At 42.3% G+C, this 19,767-nt stretch overlaps 2 protein-coding genes across 7 annotated transcripts in view; one reads left to right on the top strand and one right to left on the bottom strand.

Annotated features, from left to right (window-relative positions):
• rdh8a (retinol dehydrogenase 8a) overlaps positions 1–19,767 on the top strand; it is a 182,031-nt gene that overhangs the window by 132,439 nt on the left and 29,825 nt on the right. The window lies entirely within an intron of this gene.
• Positions 1–19,767, bottom strand: part of col5a3a (collagen, type V, alpha 3a) — a 64,586-nt gene that overhangs the window by 38,976 nt on the left and 5,843 nt on the right. Inside the window, exons 2-10 of one of the 3 annotated variants that reach the window (XM_037791376.1) lie at positions 12,885–13,052; positions 12,314–12,530; positions 11,213–11,375; positions 4,966–5,088; positions 3,154–3,570; positions 1,604–1,720; positions 1,371–1,490; positions 1,220–1,273; positions 1,068–1,109 (exon numbers count right to left, since the gene is read on the bottom strand). In XM_037791376.1, the coding sequence (XP_037647304.1) occupies positions 1,068–1,109; positions 1,220–1,273; positions 1,371–1,490; positions 1,604–1,720; positions 3,154–3,570; positions 4,966–5,088; positions 11,213–11,375; positions 12,314–12,530; positions 12,885–13,052 (1,421 nt within the window). Of the gene's footprint in view, positions 1–1,067; positions 1,110–1,219; positions 1,274–1,370; positions 1,491–1,603; positions 1,721–3,141; positions 3,571–4,965; positions 5,089–11,212; positions 11,376–12,313; positions 12,531–12,884; positions 13,053–19,767 lie in introns of all 3 variants that reach the window. The other 2 variants (XM_037791375.1, XM_037791378.1) reach the window with 2 other exon arrangements.

Genomic DNA, 19,767 nt, shown 5'->3' on the forward strand with positions numbered 1-19,767 from the left:
ATGAAACATTCACAGCACTCAAGCAAACAATAGAGAACATTTTGTGGCTTAGTTTTCTACAAAATTATACTCTTCTTCTACGTAACACCACTAATGTCTTTATTGCATTAACGCAACTTGTGATTTTTAGGTTGTAGCGGGCTCAGTTTTAAAGCTAGAGTGAAGATATACTAGCCTCATATGAATCTAGAAAAACCTAATCAATCCACTGGTACCAACCATGTCATACTAGCTTGTCACGAAGGAGACTAATAACGCGCCAAATTTCACTCAATTTTGTTGAGGAAAAACTGTCATGGCCATTTTCAAAGGGGTCTCTTGACATCTGACCTCAAGATATGTGAATAAAAATGGGGTCAATTGTACCCACGAGTCTCCCCTTTACAGACATGCCCACTTCATGATAATCACATGCAGTTTGGGGCAAGTCATAGTCAAGTCAGCACACTGACAGCTGTTGTTGCCTGTTGGCCTTGAGTTTGCCATGTTATGATTTGAGCATATTTTTTATGCTAAATGCAGTACCTGTGAGGGTTTCTGGACAATATTTATCATTGTTTTTTGTTGTTAGTTGATTTCCAATAATAAATATATACATACATTTTTATAAAGTAGGCATATTTGCCCGCTCCCATGTTGATAAGAGTATTAAACACTCCTTATCTCCCTTTAAGGTACATTTTGAACAGATGAAAAATAATCGCTATTAAATATTTTAAACGATTGACAGCCCTAATTCTAACCCTCCAAATCCTTGACAATAATCCCTTTTTATTTATTTATGTAGGTTTGAAACAAAATACTTTTACTTCTTTGGAATGTTGCAGTTTTAATGATCGTTGCATTAATAGTGCAGGGGTGTATTTTTAGGACCTGAAAACCCCTGTTTCCTTTTCTGAAAACACCACATTGTATCCTGATGGCTGCACTCCAAAATTCTCAACAGTTTGCACCACATCTGGTCACTTCCTGCTTATGTTCCATATGCCACATCCTGTATAATTACAGAGACGAGGCACGGTCAAAATGTCTGTTTTCTTCTGTGTTCAGGCAGTGAATAGGCTTACCTGTGACCCTGGTAGACCTGGGGGTCCTTCCAGTAATGTACCCTAGAAACAAGCACAGATGGAATGAAATGTACATTATGAGGGTATCAACTCATTCCCATGCTCATAACTAAAGCTACGGTGCTATTCATTAAATGTCACTAGCAGCTCACCGGCTCAATAATGGCTTGCTCTCCCTTCTGGCCCTTCTCTGCTCTGAGGCCAGCCTGAGGAGGAGAACCGGATGAATGGATGTGGATTGTAAGAAATCACTTGACACAGGCAATTGAAGACGTGACCACTCGCTCGGTGTGTGAGATTTACCTCTTCTCCTTCCCACGTCCCTGCTCTTTCCCGCTCTGCAAATTCAAAGCCCTCCTCGTATGTCTCGTACTCTTCATACTCTGACTCCGTGTCATTCTTGTAATCTTCATAGTCGTGAATCTGTTAAGGAATGGAAAAAGTCACTTCAGGTGTGTTCATTGAATACCAAAAATAGGCTCTTAGTGTTTTTCGTGCAGAGGTGAAGACATTTCTTGCATTTGCATTTAACCCACCTCGTAGTCGGTAACATTCGGGCCCACTGTTACCGTGGAAACTGAGAGATCATCATAGAGGTCTCCGTAAAGGTCACCATGCTCCTCCATCACTGGCTCCTTCACTGGCTTGTCCTCCTGCAGGCCGACACACAGGCTTAAATGAGTCATAGCAAAGATGAACCAGGGGACGCTGAGCTCGTCTCATTAGCGCCGGGCGCTTAGTGCACGATGTGAATGTTAGCAAAACAGGTGGATTTGATGGGATTGTGTTGATTATCCGGGATACGGGTTGACAGGTGTGCAGTTAATTACAATGCTGGAGTGTAATTAGCTGATGGACTACATCACATTCATGTGGCAGCATGGCAGAGATTACAACAGCTACAGAAACAGCGTGAGCTCGAAAAATTAGTTCACTTGACAAATTAGCAAATAACAAACATGAAGGAGACATACACAAACGTTCCTCGGTTGTTGCAGTGGGAAGTTAAAATTGGATTTTAAAGGGACAGTGTGTAACATTTTGGGGAAATTATTAGCAGAAATGGAATATAATATTCATGTTTTCATTAGCGTATAACCACCTGAAACTAATAATCGTTGTGTTTCCGTTAGCTTAGACTGAGCTCTACATATCTACATAAGGAGTAGCATGACACGCTTGTGAAATTGTGGTGCAAAACCGCAACTTCCGTTGCTCCTAACGTAGCGTTACTGTGGCGTTACCTCGGTTTTGCACTCAGCCACTCACGTTATCGCGGTCTTGGAAAAGGAGGAGTAAGCGGATGGGTATTCAGTTGGTTGCAATCTGCAACCACACCACTATGTGTCACCACATCGTACACACTGTACCTTTTAAAAAAAAAAAATGATATACAGTTGTGGCATATTCATAGTATAAAAGATTTAGATCCTATCCGAGCTTATTTACACGGCTCTGTTGAATAGCTGATTCTGATTGGTCAATCACGGTGTTCTACGGTCTGTTATTTCTTTATAACAGACCATTGTTATGGGTGTAGTTCTGATGTTTTTGTGTGAAATTATTGATTTCCTTAAGCAAGTAGCCGTGTAATAAGCAGAATAATGCACAGCTAGCGGGTCATTATTGTGAAATAAACCCTGAAAGGGCGATGCGGTCTTGCGTTATTTCACAACAATCACTGTACGTTATCCCTTACATATATTCACACTGAATGAACTGTAAACCCAATAATCATTCTGTAGGTTCGCATACAGGAAGATACACACTGTATATTCCATGCATACCAAGCTTTTCAGATATGCATGTACTACAGCATGTTCTACAAAAAGCGTACACGCAGACACAAGTCATACAGTGAGATCATCAAAAATGTGACATTTAAGATGCGTTCTCCATGTTTTCTGTGGTAGAGGTGATGATTAGGATGGTGCTGGTTAGTGGTGGTGGTGGTGATAAGCGACTGGAGAGGGATGCGGTGCTCTCTATGGTTAGGAGGTATTAGGGGAGTGATCGGTTAGAGCTGCAAATGGTAGGAGGGGGTTGGGATGGAGGGCATCTACAGGTAAACTACCTCCTTAGTAACCTTTGATTGCAATGCACTGGGCACCACAGTGGGGGCCTCAAGTGTAGAGTCTGGTTCATGTGTGGGCATCTCCATGAGGGTCTTGTCGAAGACTTCAGTCGGGACGACGGTTTCTGAGGTGCTCTTCTTAATTTCTGGCAACTCTGTGGGCTGAAAAGGTTCTTGGGACAGATACTCGGGCAGCGTTGTGGACACTCTGAGGAAGCCGTCCTCAACACCCTCCTCGTCATGTTTTTTCTTTCTGGATCCCTTCCTGCCCTTGCCTTTGCCCTTGCCCTTGCCTTTGCCTTTGCCTTTAGAGCCCTTGTCCCTCTTCTTTTTGTTCTTTTTGCCTTTCCTGTCCTTTTTGGAGCGCTTCTTTGGTTCATCCTCGAGCTGGTCACTTTGCAGCAGGGCATCAGACCCAAGTTTGGAGGTCTTTCATGAAAAAGGGGAATGCAAGATGAGGGCACAAGTGGAAGATGGAGAAAAAACAAACACTGCTGTGAATGAAAATACAAGAGTTAAGTGATGCATTCAAGTCCTGTGACACCCTGATAGGATCAAACACCTACTCTGATTCCCACTGAGCTGGCAAAAACCTAAAACAAACATGAAATGAGAAGGGACAAACAAATGTGGAGTTTTTCCCGCAGAAGACATATTTGCTTGAGCGGTCAGGGGTCACTCTGTCTATAATCCTAACGAGGTGCTAGTTCTTAGTGCGCTCCGGCAAGTGAGCAAATATGCGTCATCCTCCAGAGTGATGTCCGTTGCATGTCAGTGACATGAACGGCCTCTGCCTGAAATTGGCGCTGAAGGCCCTGTCTGCGAAAGACATCAGTGACGTGATTTAGATCCACTTGTAAACAAGGTCAGTGTGAGAAGGGGGAGTGATGGGAATTAGGTCAGTGGGGTGACAGATGTTAACATGTTTTGGATTTGGAGCTCATTTCTCAGCTGTAGTTCTTTAAGAGCCAGCTGGATGACTATGGAAATAGCCTCACGCTATCATTAAGGAGCCATCTCTGGAGCATAATCAACGACCACACATTTGCGTGCAAACACAAATGCACACATATATGAGTGTATGCACGTGGCTAAAACTGTGTATTCCTTGAAGCCCAGCCACACATTTATATATATCTGCCTTGATTCCTCTGCTGCCTCCTTCCTCCTTATCTATATCTCTCACACGCCAAAAAAGAAAAATACAGTAATTCATATCCATGATTGATTAAATTTTTTATGCACACCTTGAGGAGGGGAAGAGCTATTATATCATGTTTGAGTTATGGGCTCCTGGCTGGCTCTATGTGTGAGTGTGAGCACCTGACCTTAAGAATGCTCCACTGCTGGCTGCATTTGAAAGAAGACACTTTTCCTTTTGACTGATGGCCTATTCTGTCCTTATCTCTCAAGTCTCTTTTCGCAAACACTCGGTACGTTTTGCACTGTACTCAGACCTCTTCTTGGCCGGGGCCGTTGGCCGCTTGTAAATTAGTCTTAGGAACACATAGCTCTATTGACAGGCATGCTTGAGCTCCTTTTACTGGCTGGCTGGGAAGCAACGGCTTCTGCAAGCCCACTTTAGCAGCCAGAAGGACATGATAATGTTTTAACACGAGTAAAAGCTCATCATATTTCTCAAAAGGCATTATACCACACAGGGCCTCTAAGGAAATGTGGAAAACTCATATATCTGGACCTTTGTGTCTGCCATGTGTCTGCAGCTAATTAAGGTGACCTGAAGCTCAGCTGGCGAAGAACTGTACGAGGATTTGCTTGGGTTTTTTCCAGTAGACATTGCCTCCTGTTGCTGGCAGTACTGACCTCCTGCACGACCAGGGATTGGCTGATGTAGGGCAAAGCAGAGTCACAGTCTGGTATGTAGTCTACACAGTAGTCGGCAGCGGCCTGGGGGTCGTTCAGAATCAGTAGTTGCTGAATGTCTCCCTGAAATAAACCAGAAAGCAGACAGAAATGATAGACATGTGTCATGTTATAACGCCAGGCATACAGGAGATCTCGATGGCGCACTGACAGAAACATACAGCAGCTGCTATACTGCACAGTGAAGACTGAACCTGTAACGAAACACCACAGACATTATGAGAACAACACAACTGGGCTGCATACCTAGCTGTAAAGCAAAGTATATGGTAACACTTTAAATTAGGTTCTGTAATAAGCGTTAGTTAACAAGTAATAAGGCCCTTATAAGACCTTACAAGTGTATTAAGCAATAAGTGTTAAAAATAGCATTATAAATATGTTTATTAGATTATGAGACATTTATAAGCACTTAATAAGAAACTTGTTAAGAGTTTATAGACTGCTTAAGAATGTCAATAAACATCTTCTGACACGGCTTTGTTGAATACTTGATTCTGATTGGTTAATCACGACGTTCTACGGTCTGTTATTTCTTTATAACAAACCGTTCCTATGTATAACTGACCGTTGCGGGACGCACTTGGACTCTGAAGGACCATTTTTGTGTCAAATTATTGATTTCTTAAGTAAGTAAGCGTGTAATAAGCGGGACAATGACCCACAATAGACCCATTTTTGTCTTTTTTAGGGGGTCTTTAGGGGGAAATAGCAGGTCAGCAGTAGATGTCACATAGAAGTGGTGTACATCATCTAAAAACTGGGAACCTGAAGATGAACTTCAGCTCAGCACTGTGTGTCAAATTGTTCTAGTCATAAATCTGAAATAAACATTAATTAATTAATTAATTAATTTAAATAAATAAATAAATAAGTGTGTAAGGGCTTAGAACATTATGATAGAAGTACATGATGGCCATTCCCATGCTCTATCATGTCTCTCTATCATGGTGAAACCATTTGTTACACAGATTTGGTGCTAAATTTAACCATTTTTTACGACTTGAGAATTGATAAAAAAATGATCAATAATCCCTACAAAATACCACATTAAATCACCAAGACCTTGATGTGCTGTGATTTGGTATCAAAAACTTTTGACATTCTTTAGATTTTCTAGTTTCATATGATATCTGTACATTTCTAGCTCTAAAACTGAACCTCCCACAGCCTCTGAAAGACAGTAAAGTCAGTCGGGATCGCGGGCCTCGAGGTTAATATAAAGCGTTACCAAGTCTAATACAGTAGCATCATCACGCTTTCACTGGTGGCACAATTGCTACTGACTATTGCTTCTCTGTGTTCCCATAACTCCTTGAGGGGCCTGATTGTGTACACGAAACAGTCAAACAGCTCCCTCTCACCCCCCCGTCAAGACCTTTCACTTCCCGTCCCGCCCTGCAGGCGTAGCCAGTGTGTATACACAAACATGCAGCAGAGACGGCGCTGCTGGACCCTGCAGCTCTGAGCCCAGAGCCTCTGTTAGCTTTAATGGCCTTACACTCAACATCACTCTTGTCTCTTGTCCACATTATGTTATTACATAATGCTGTGTAGTGCTGAGACAACTAGTTGATTCATTGGCTAAAGCGCAAAAGTGTCAAGTAAAATACCAAACACAGTCAAGTACAAACTTAAAGTACCAAAAGTAAAAGTACTCAGTATGCAAGAATAATGTATATTATATTATTGAATAAGTATTGATGCATTAATGTGTACAGTACGTTACTTTAATGTTGCAGTTAGTAAAGGTGGCTTATTTCTTACTATATAGTATACTGCCGGGGACCTTGTGAATTTCACCAAGGGATCAATAAAGTCTCATCTTTATCCATAATAATACATCATAATTTATTTATTGATTATATTTTGTACTAATAATCTGAATCTGAAAAAGTAACTAGCAACTCAATGTATCAAATAGATGTAGTTAAGTACAATATTCCCCTATTATTAGTAAACACAGGAGCATTAACACAACACGTCCATTTTTGGCATGTTATAGGTAGAATAATGAATAAAGAAATGTATTCAAAAGATCAATTGATAGTGAAAACCACTGTGTGCTGCAGCGCTAATTCCCTGAGACACAAGTCAGGAAGTAATTCAATATAAACCAAACGCAGTCGGCCCCATGGCACCGTGTTTGACAACGTTTAGATTACATTAGCGATAAGAATCTATGTAACTGACAGGCCGTTGCAAACATATTGCCGGGTGAAATCTTATCCGGGGACAGCTGGGCAGCCATTTGCGATAAATCAAGTCAGATTAACTGCTTGATGTTGTGGTAATTATAGTCCCATTGTAATCTCTTTAATTAGGCTTTAGCGGCCAGAGGTGAAATAAATCAAAACATATCGCTTCTCCGTGACCCGCCACCAGCTCATATATCTTCTCATACAGCAGCTCAGGCCTTACAAGCAATGCAAGTCTATGCAGCGTACAGAAAACTGTAGGAATGACCGTGGACGTTTCATTTATGACATCGAACATGAAAGGAGTTCTTATCCATTCATCCAAAGGAAATTATTGCACTCTGAGGTGAGAGACGGAGTGAGAGAGAAAGGCAACGGGGAGTTAATCCAATCTAATCCAATCTCAATTTGAGATCAAAGGCAACACTTTCACAGAGACGTTTTCCTGTTTTTCTTGCCTGGCAGGGGCTCTTTCCTCTAGAAACACATAGCGAGTAAAGCGTTGCCCAAAAAAATCATGCATGCTCTGCCGTTCCCCATTTAGGACGGGGCAAGGACATCTGAGGAGGACATGTGAGGACGTGATGAAAAGGAAAACTCCTCCGCTGAATCCGCACATTTCTCATGGCAAACATCCTGCATGTCACCCACACGGCTGTTGGCAAGCGTTCATTAGTGTTTCCCCTGCTGTCTGCCAGCTACTGCTTCACCAAATCACAACTAACTTGACCTCACATGAGGTGCTGTCTACTCATTTGCGGTGAATCAGATCTCTAGATAAGAACTCGCATTCTTTCATGAGTCACAACCTCGTGTGGGTGAAGGAGCAACAAGCTCACTGTAATGAAACAGCATTCTGATGCCCCTCATTTGTTTCCATTGCAACAGATGTTCATGACTAACCCGAAAACATCTGACCACTATCAGACATAAGTAGTTACCAAGACAAAATGTGACGACTTAAACAGACGTTGACCGATTTGTGTGATAAATGGATGGGCTTGCTAAGCGGCCCTTTAAATATATGCTTGACAGGTCTTGGTTTCAACATGCCTGTTACAGTGAGACAAAAACATAGTATTTCCAGCACTAATCGAGACAGAAATTATCTGAATTTCCTAACAAATAAACGCTGAGCTGGATCTTATCTGAGCAGTCGGCATGTTGGAGGCTCATACATACACAGTGAGGGCACACAGCGGGCAACACGGAGCACAACCAGAGGTTTGCTTTAATGCAGAATGCAAGCATGCAGAGTGTTGAGCTTAAACACCAAACTTGTGTAGTCATCTGTAGTGCAATCTGGAAGCAATAGAGACATTAGTGGCTGACCACGGTCCCCATGCTCCCACGCTGAGCTCCCACGCTGGGAGAACTGGGCCGGAACACCGGCCTCCTCCCCCAGAACCAGGGCCTGGGAACAGAGGCCCAGAGGTCAGTCTGCTTAATCTCTCCTCCCCTGGTACCAGCCTCACCCGGCCGAGGTGTACGCTGATGCTTAGACATGTACAGCCAGTACAGCCAGTGCATACATGCTGTGAATGCAGATGATGAAACTCATATTTTACCATCACATGTATCAGTGAAGAATCTAAAACAGATGGCTAATTTGAGGGTTTTTCACTTACTCCACAGAAAGCAAGATAGATTAAATTACGTGCAAACTTTGATACACATGACCCCAAATGACCACATAAAGTGCATGGATTGGATTAAAGGATGGATCTGAGGGGTTTTCGTCATCATCATCATCATCATATCTCTACACATAGGATGATGAATAAGGGCATGGGAGTGTTTCTGGAGCAAGGCCAAAGATGTAACGGTGGAATTTATAGAGCCCACGAGGAGATGCATTTCATAACTGAAGTGGGAAGGGTAGGAAGGGAGTGGAGAGTTACTTATAGCATGGGAGGGGCAACTGAGGTCATAGAGAAGGTAAGGTTATTATGTGGACAAGATTAGGAAGGTAGTTATTGACTGCGAAACCCAAAGGCAGTAGGTGTTTACTTGTCAGGACTGAGGACATCTGGTTCTCTCCTGGTGAAAGTGAAGAAGCCGGTGGTTTCTGTCTATTAGGCCATCAGGGAGTGGTAACAACCCCTCCCTCTGTACTCTCTTAAAGTTTAATTGTATGTTCCCTTTTTGCAAACTGTGGGTTGTTCTCGGGACACCGAGGGGACGGAGACAACTTGACTGTACCTCCTTCTACCTCTGTCTATATTTCCTTTTCTTTCTCGCTCCTTTGCAGAGCAGAGACAGACCCCCGAGGGCATGACAGGGGAATGGGCTTGAGCTGATCTCTATTTCATGCTGTGGGCGAGAGATTTTAGAATGGAGCCACATTGGGAATGACAATGGAGCAAGGGTTGCATATTATCATGGGAAGCACAGAGAATGACTTATGGCAATAAAGGTTACTGCAGAGAAAAGGAGGTATTGGAGCCACTCCCAGAGCTTAGTCTGAATCTTCTTGCTCCGCCATGTTTTCCCAGCATATTGATACACATGTGGGCACATTTTCTAATGCTCTTAACTGAAGATGTGCACTTCAAAAAGGATCAGATTAGCTTTTTTTTTTTTTTTGGTAGTTACAATTAGGAATGACTTAAGCAGCAACTTTATATGTGATACACGTCTCCTGTTGTGTACAAGAACAAGAAGCAGGTCTTTTTCCTGAGGGACTGTGAGTCGTGACCATCACAAGACATGACCAAACAACACACATTCGCAGTCAAGCATGTTTCAAATGTCCAAATGCACAGCTGGCCACTCAGGTTCACGTCAACACATGTAAAGCCGACAGATCTAGACTGATGAGTCCAAAAAAGCAAAAGAGAATGTGTCATTTCTCGGCTTTGCGATGGAAATGATGAGGCTGGGCATGTCTGAACAGCCTGTCTGTCCCCTCCTCCCCACTCACCCTCAAACACCTCTTCTCATCTGTATTGCTTTGTTCTTGCAGCACTTGATTGACAGGAGACCCCTGTCACCCCGTAGCTCCTTGAACTGAGATTTTCCCTTTTAAATCTTTTCTCAAGTAGCTTTAAAGCTGCAGTTGGTAACTTTGAGCAAATGTGATAAAAAGTTATTTTTATAAAACGGTCACTATATTCTGACATTTGTCAGGCTGGTCTCATACACCGTTCGTAGCTATGCCTGCGAAAAGGAATCCACTGTAATTCGTGTATATCCCATGGAATCAATTTGTGTGTAATTCACGTAATCGTGAACCAGGAAATATAAAGAGCGGCAAACGCCGCGTAGGGAGGAGGCCGGGTGGATGGATGAGTCAAAAAATACAGGACTTTCGCCCAGAAGACCGCTGTAAGTGTCCCGTGTGAAACCAGAAGTCAACGTTGATTTATTTGTCACGTAACTTACGCCACTACCAAAGTTATTTTAAGCCAAACAACAATCTAAAATTTAGTCCTGATATATTTGTTGTCTTTTAGATCTTGACTAATATGTAAAACAAAGTGGATATGAGCAACGCTTGGCCATTGGTGCAGCACGAAGAGGTAATCTAAACTGATCAACAAACTATCCAAATCACTTTGTTCAACAAGCTATAGAAATGTTCATGTCAGCAGCCGTGTGAATAAAACACACTGAATTTGGTTAAATGTGACGTAGTGTGAGAAAGAGAGTGAGAAAGAATAAAAGTCATGCAAGAATGAGAACAAGGTCATCAAGACGTCCCCCTACAGCGCCTTGTCAGATGATTCAGCCAATATGCATTACATATTACCCCAGTGAAACAGTCTCCCGCGATTAAACACAAAGTTCACATGATACTGACTCTCATTTACTCCCTTTGTCTATACCTCAATATAGAAAACACACTTGCTGGCAACTGCGTTCTTTGGCCACCGTGCACGTTTAAATTTGTTATTCTTCTTAGTAACTGTTGAAACTTCAGGTAAATACAATGAAAAACAAGAAGTAACTGGAACATTTAAGAGTATAACGTTTTGATAATGTCCTACCTCAAATACTTCTTGGTCCAGCAGCCGTGTCCCAAACACTGTGACGCCCTCTGTGCTGACGACGGCGGCGTCCCCTCGCAGCAGATCCAGGGTCTCTACCCTCTGACAGTCCAGGTAGAGGGTCACAGACTTGTCCTGCACGCTGTAGGCTATCCGGTGCCAACTGAAAGAACACAGATATTTAGTCTGTTGCCCGGCAGAATCAGCGATGCAAAGAGCTGCTTCACAACCTCTTTCAAGTGAAGCAAACCAGAAGTGCCTTTGAGCTCGAGAATGTGAAGGATTGATTTCCTTAACTCCTTTCATCAAGTCTAATCACTGAAGCAAGCGCTCCAAAAGTACCACAAGTATCTTATTTCCTTAAGGTCGCACAAGGTCAAGCACATGAAGTGAGCTTTATCAACTCACATTTCAAAGATTGGGAAAGTTACGCATGAGCAGGTAATATAAATTACACAGTTCTGGTAAATCTGATATTGAACACGAGATTGGGGGGAAAAAAGCAATATACTGCAGCCTAGTATCGCGATATTTAGCGTGGCAATATTGTATCGATACACTGACAGACACTATTCGTTCTTTCAGATGTTGTAGCGGGTTCAGTCTTAAAGCTAGAGTGAATATACTGGTATCATACGAAACTATAAAACCTAAGGAATCCATTGGTACCAATCATGTCATTAGTTTGTCAGGAAGAATGCTAAATAATGCTCCAAATTACGCAATATTTTGACAAAAATATGATATAAATATATACATATATTTGCATAAATCAAGCACATTTGTCCACTCTCATGTTGATAACATCATTAAATACTTGACAATTCTCCCTTTAAGGTACATTTTGAAAGGATAAAAAATTTGATTAATTTGCGATTAATCGTGATTAACTATGGATAATCATGCGATTAATCGTGATTAAATATTTTAATCCATTGACTGCCCTATTAAAATCGCAATAAGATCATATCATGACTTAAGTATCGTGATAATAGCATATTGTGGGGTCTTTGGTGATTCCTACCGCTACTGAACACACACTACAGATACCGTGTCCAGTCAAATCAACAGAAAGGCATTAAAGGCCCTCAAACTACCCACTTTCCATCAGCCAGGTTGACCTTCTTGAAGGTGGGATACATTTCTGGCGTGGGCTGCCCATGCTGGTCCTCATACAAGAAGACGGGCGAACGGCCCACTTCGAGCCCCAGCTGCTGCACCCCCTGGTCATCATACACTGAGAGCAGGAAGAACTGGGAGTCCTTTTTAGCTCGCAATGTAGTCATCACAGAGAAATTCTCAGGAAATTTGGTGGAATCTGAGAGGAGGAGAGGAGAGGAGAGGAGAGGAGAGGAGAGGAGAGAAGAGAAGAGAAGAGAAGAGAAGAGGAGAGGAGAGGAGAGAGCTAAGTCATACAAGACAGAGCACAGCAGGGAGCAGATATTTTTATAACATGCAGGCACCACCCGCTGCCAGTGAGACCTGAGTAAAGATAATAATGATGAAAAATATTGCCCATGAAAGCAGTGAGCACCCTCGAGGAGGAGTAAAGGGAGTTCAAAGTCAGATCTCTTAAGGTTTTTACTGAGGAAAGAATCCCTCACAAAAGTGACACATTTGGCTTTTTTTCATTTTTAGAAATCTTCCTCGGAAAAAAATTAAAGTCCACTACCAGGGAAGAGTTGTTTGGTGGGAGCACTGAGCTGGATCTTTTTGTCTATCTTGAAGGCCAGGTCCGAATCCTCCACGCCCCTCCTGCTGGTGCAGAGACCGGATTCTAAGGAAACCCCCTCCATGTTCTCTGACAGCTCCAGCACTTCCAGAACATCAATGGGATCAGCTGGAAAATGGAAAGAAAGGGAAGAATTACTCATCTGCACATTGTTACAGAGCAGATAGAAGAATGCTGGTTTCATTCTCACAAACTGTAGCGAATTATATCTCTTTAAAGATGATATTGTTTACATGCTTTTAAATAATTTCTAGAATTGTGAAAAACCATAAAGAGCACTTATGATAGGGTGCGACTCGTGGCAGATTGCGGCAGCATGCTTTTAGTCACGTCAGTGTAACACTTAAACTCTGCCAGTGTGACAGCACTTTGTTGTCTGGCTCAGTTAAGTGCCGGTTGTTACTGAGCTGAAGAGCAGGGTTTAGTGTGGCTGGAGGCTTCCCGCTTCCTCGGAGTCGGAAGAGATGGGCTCCTCTGAGATGTGGCGGCAGCAGGTGGCCAGGCTTCTGTGGGTGTTTATTATAGGATAGGGGTGGTACACAGCCTAACCCGTAATCCTGCTGCAGCACACCTGACAGCTGACACCTGCACACCGCTCACCATGCACCAGCGAGCAACAATATGTCCGCGTCGCATTCATCACAATTTGAACACTTCATTGGCACAAATAAGCGCATCAGTGATTCATATAAAACATCTGTCCTACAAGTCAGCTAGTTTCGTATTAAATATGCAAGGCTTATTTTCCTGAGAAAAGAAACATTTCTGCCAATAACATGGTTTCACTTGTTCCCCAAAGCAATTCAGCCTTGTTTCGAGTATTTTCCAAAAGTGCATTTTAATATCTGGAGACAAAACAGAATAAGGCCAAAGATATTATTGTCATGAAAACTCTCGAAACAAGTTGATTTTAATCACAAACAGGAGAACAGATCTCGGGGATTTGTTTAGATGAACAAATGCCTCTGTAGATATGAGGTTTCTCTCAGTGTTGCTTCTCTCATTACAATGAGCCTGAGCTTTAGTTGCAGTCCACTGGTCATGTTATCAGATGTTCTCTTGATAAAGTGCTGCCGTGAGCATTAGCCAAAATCAGAGTTTTGTGTGCCGCCGGTCTCCCACCAGCTGCTACAGAGAACCTGTTCGGGGCAACTCAGCACTTAGCATTCCATGCATCTGAAATGAGGATCCTAAACCCAAATTGCCTCCTGTCGCTCGTGCCGCTCATACAGGAGCTCGCCTATTATTCTCCTTGTTAATTAAACTTGTGGCGAGAGTATACCTTTGCCCAGACATTGCTTGCAGAAAAACACCATGTTACATTTTATGGTGTTATTTATTTGCATACTAGCAGAGGCCATTTATTCCAAGCAGCTTTGAGAGCTCACCCTCACAGTCCCCTAGCATGCCTGTAAATAGGTTAAGCTGTGAATTACAGCCAGGCTCCAACAATGGCAAACATTAGGTACAGATCTAAAGGTATTTCAGACCTTAGTGCTTGAATTTTTCATTTATACGGAGTAAATTAAATTAAAGAGGACCTATTATGCTCATTTTCAGGTGCATACTTGTATTTAGGGTCTCTACTAGAACATGTTTACATGCCTTAATGTTCAAAAAACACTTTATTTTTCTCGTACCAGCTTTGCTGCAGCACCTCTTTTCACTCTCTGTCTGAAACGCTCTGTTTCAGCCCCGCCCCCTCCCGAAAAACCTAGTCTGCTCTGATTGGTCAGCTGGCACACTCTGTTGTAATTGGTCAAGCGAACCAAACTCTTTGGACTCCTAACAAACTCCTATCTAACTTTGTTTGAGGGCGTGCCAAACTAGGCGCTAGGCAGGTATAATGCAGATGTGTTACTTGGTGACATCACCACATTACGGAAGAGCAGTTCAGTAGTAGTGTTTCTGTGGGGGAGAGTAACTCCCTTTGGGCTTTGTAACTTTCCAGACATTTTACATGCACAAAAAAACTATATAACACACCGAAGAAAAGGGAAAAAGCACAAATGCATAAAAGATCCTCTTACAGAAGTTTCTGACTTCTATTAACAGAAACCTCAGGCAGTTACAGTCTATGTACAAGTGGCACCAATAACTGTTCACCCACCCACAGTCTTTTAGGATCATTTTCAAATCTGCTCTAGCCGTCATGACAGTGAACCAAGACCTAAATGTCAAGGAATAAGGTATTGACTTTCAAAGGTCACAGCCCAGTCACCCACACTTAGATCAAGAATAAATAGTATTTGATTTGACATTCTCACATTCAATTAATGCTTTTTGGCCTGATATGGTCCCCTGATAAAATAAAATAAATTGACAATGCTGGTTAAGTTGGCCAGTAAAGTTGTTTTGGTTGCAACAAACTCAGGCTGTTCTCATACACGGTTCTTAGCCATACCTACGAAAAGTAAATGCACTGTAATTCGTATATATCCCAAGAAATCAATTTGCATGTAATCTACGTAACTGTGAATCAGTAAGTATAAAAAGCGACAAACGCCATGTAGGGAGGAGGTCGGGCTGGGTGGGTGGGTCAAAAAGCAACGGATTTTCACCAAGGAGACCAGTGTTCGTACCCCGTGTGAAACCAGAACTCAACATTGATTAATTTGTCACGTAGCTTCCGTACTTAAGTTACGCCACTTCTGGTGTGGCCTAACTTAACCAAGTCGATCTATCGACTAAATCGACCTAAACCTAACTAAGTGGTTTTGATGCCTAAACTTAACCAAGTTGTTTCCTGTGAAGACGGAAGTTTATTTTGAAAAGACTGGAGTGGACATTTGAAGGAAAACGCTCAAAAAATGAGGAATAACCTTTCGTAAAATATAATATGAACCATTGTATGAGGATACGTTGACAAACTTCATAACATTTACCTTAAAGGTGCTAAATGCGAGATTGTAGCATTTACATTGCCTTTGCACGGTTCTCAACATGGGGACAGCTGAGCCGGTGGCTTGTAGCTAAAGGTGCTAACAGCGCAAACAGTGAAAATAACAGCAACAGTGCTGACAGAGCTACCGGTGTTAAACTGGCGGGTAACCAGTGGGTGGGTGCTCAGTTCTGCGATGACGCCGTCAGTCAGGACTTCGTTATCAGCTGTAACCGCCTTATGAGAGAAGTGCAAAGCAGCGGCCGTGACCTAGCCAGTGGGACTACAAACATGCACTAAAAGGCATGCACAGCCAGCCAGCGATGTCAACAAAGCGAGGAGACAACACATAGAGAGAGAGAGTGACTTCATTCTCTGCTCAGGTAGCCATTAATCTTTACATAGCAAATAGTTGTTTGCTGCTATATTAATGCTCTAATATCGTATAGAGAACCTTTAAAGAAGTAATGAAAAAGGCTAGCTGCTCTATCCTCGAATGCCCTGATCAGACTGCCTCTTCAGAAGCAAAGAACAAAGACATGCCATGAGTCTTTTATTCTCATAGCTAAAAGCTTAAACACATCAAGCATCTGCATTTCATATCAAAGCACTTTATTAATCAAAACAGTTTACTTAACATCATGTCTGGGTCCTAATCCTTAATGTTTGTTTTTAATTCCAAATTAGCTCTTTGTAGCTCTGACTGCAAATCAATTTCCTTCGGGATAGCAAAGTTTAAAGTTTGTGTTTTATTCAAAGGTCAGAATACAGTAAAAGCTCTCTCTCTATCTACAGTATCTATCTTGTTCTTTCTCTATCTCTCTCATGCACAGGGAGGAAGAGAGGTCATAAGGCAGCGATGTTTGGAACAGTCTGAATAGCTCTAAATTGAAGCAACATGGGTCTAATTATACAGGATTCTTGGGTTTCTGTCAGCTCATCCGGGGCAGCACCTGACAAATGATCTCAAAACAAAAAATAACACAATTAACATTTCAGCAAAATTGTTTAATTTCAAGCAAACCAAAGATGAGATGTCAGTGCATCCCATATACCACATATTTCTGCCTCAACCGCTATGGGTTTTAAAAATAACTGTGCTCCAGCTATGGGCTGTCAGGAGACTGTTGACCTCTGACACTCGCAAGACAACAGAGAACAGTCAAGATGTGCAACAATGCCAAAGGGAGAAATTGGAGACAAGCAGCAGAAATTCCACCCCAAAAAAAGAAACCGCATCCACAATGATCTGTCAGTGAAATGTGCAGAGAATAACAGGCATCCCCATACTCGATTGTACAGAATAAACTTGTAAATTTTAGAAAGCTGATTCGGAGAACGTGGGAAAAACCTGTGCTGGACTGCATCCCTTGCTCATATATCTGCTACACAGAGGAATGTGTGTCAGATAAGCATACTGGCTTGTATACTGCAATTGTAATCGGATGTAGTAGGACATCATGGTATTTTTGGCATACTGCATTTGACATACTATGTATTGAGACATACTAAATCTTGGTTTTTGGCCATCGCCATCTTGGTTTTTTGCAACCATAAGTGTTACGAAAGGGTGGAGCTAGGTACAACCAATTGCTGAATGGACTTTTACAATAAACTGTCATAAACTGAAAACACACTATGAGAGGGTTAAAGTTGTAAGACAAGAACACGGACAACTCCCAGACCAGAGAACACTGTGGAAGCAATCTGTCAATCACAAGGTAGCCACGCCCTAAAGAAAGCATACCCTGCTTTATGGTCTATTTGACTCTAAATGGGACCATAATTTACTAATGAACATCATGCTGTATTGAAGAAGACTTGAAACTAGCGATTGAGACCATAAACTCATGTCTACAATGTTTACTGAGGTAATAAATCAAGTAAGAAGTAGGGTCATTTTCTCATAGACTTCTATACAATCCGACTTCTTTTTGCAGCCAGAGGAGTCGCCCCCTGCTGGCTATTAGAAAGGATGCATGTGTAATGCACTTCACCATTTGCTTCACTTTTCAGAACTGGAGCCAGCCCACTCCCTCTGACTCAAGAGTAGAAACCCAAGGCTTGTGGCAGGCGGCCATATGAAGTCTGGATCCCTGCAGCAATCGATAGAAAAAAAGTGATCTATTCCCTGCTTTGGATTCATTTATGTCCCCTTAAGTTGTGCCAATTCTTGCAGCTTTACCTATCCCGCAGCGCTGACTGTCTGAGCAGGCTTTGCTTGCATCTCATTAATCTTTGTCGTAATCATGTCCTGTCCTTACCTGTACCTCACCTGTAAATTATGTTACTTATAAGAAACGTAGCAAGAGCGGATGAGCATAAATGAGCAACCCTTGTGGTTATTGTGTCCACCACTTACAGATACAGCTCTACATGTTTGAAATAGCATTGTAGAATCTCCCAGGACTGATGACTCAGAGTGTTTTCCAATCACACCGAAAGGTCAGAATACATGGGAATAAGGAGCATAAACATCCAGCAGTTTCACAGACATCTGGCATTTCTGCCTTCTTTTTCTTGCGCTTTTTTTCCCCCTCTATGAGACAACCATGTCTGTCCAGCAACAGATCCGTCCAACACCCCACCTCACAGCTCACAGTTCTATCCCCTGGAAATGCCACCAAACAGTCCACATCTGTGTATCTTCTCCGGCTGTGCTGTGACACTTGACACATTCTCTCCATGCCCTGCGGTCACACAGCTCAGCACCACTTCAGTCCTATGACATGGACATAATATGTTCTCTGTGTTTCTAAAGCGAATGCACTCTGAAGACATTCTTTATGACTCACACCACCTACACTCCCAGCTCAGCCTGAAAAGACCACTCGCACACACACACACACACACACACACACACACACACACACACACACACACACACACACACAAAACAACTCTGTCAAAAACGATTGCGCTCGGGAACTGGGGAATTTTAACAAGAAATGAAGCCAAAATGAATCTGACAGTTTTCCATAGTGTCTCAGACCACACCCTGTGATGAGGAGAGGAACAGCAACTCTCCTCCTGAATTCTCTGTAAAAACTACTGTTTTTGAGTGGGAATTTCTTGGGGAAACATTTTAAATGCAACAAGCTGCAAAACATATGTTGATTAATAATGAAAAAATGGGTGACGAATCCAGTGGACATGGTTGGATAGATCCAGACAGGCTCCATGAAGAACAGACTTAATCTAATTAGCAGTGGGTGTGACCTTTCGTCTGGGTCACCGCTGTGTGTGCACAAGAACACTGTGAGGTGAGGAGAGCTAATACACGCTAGTCTGAACACATGAAAATGTAAACAGCCAAATAAGACAGATGCACTGACTGCACCCACTAGTATGACCAAACAGCCTGCACCCACTGTTTATATGTAGCTCAATTATAACGCCCACAGAGGGGGAAAATACAGCACTTTGGACCTCTGCCCTAGTCCAAATTTCTCTCTGAATCACTGTATTAATGTATCTGTAACAACTTTACTCTTTTCCTTGTAAACAGAGAATATTAAAAACAAAGAAGAGAATGTTGAAATGTCTGTGACAAAAGTAAATTTACTTTAACATCATGGAGTTGTTGGGCTGGAAGTTTGCAAACTGAGAGGCAGTGATAGTCATCACCCTCAATGTGCTTTGTGGTTTTGTCTGCTTTGAGTTATCGCTGAGAGTTTAGGAGCAAGTCAAGTCAGCTGTTGTGTAGACGACTGCTGGGAACATTTTCTGAGGGGTTATTGGGTCATGAATAATATTACGAGACAATGAAAGGGATGAAGAACGCGACTAGGGCTGCTCACTCTTCGTCGATTAGTCGACTAATCGGTCGTTTTGGTCTTAATCGACGAAGATTTCTTTCGTTGATTAGTCGTTTTTTATCCTTTGTTCATGCTGAATGACTTATTTCTAAGAAACATATGAGCACATCTCTGGTAAACACAA

Source organism: Sebastes umbrosus, chromosome 14 (genome assembly GCF_015220745.1).
Source record: "Sebastes umbrosus isolate fSebUmb1 chromosome 14, fSebUmb1.pri, whole genome shotgun sequence".
Taxonomy (NCBI): domain Eukaryota; kingdom Metazoa; phylum Chordata; class Actinopteri; order Perciformes; family Sebastidae; genus Sebastes; species Sebastes umbrosus.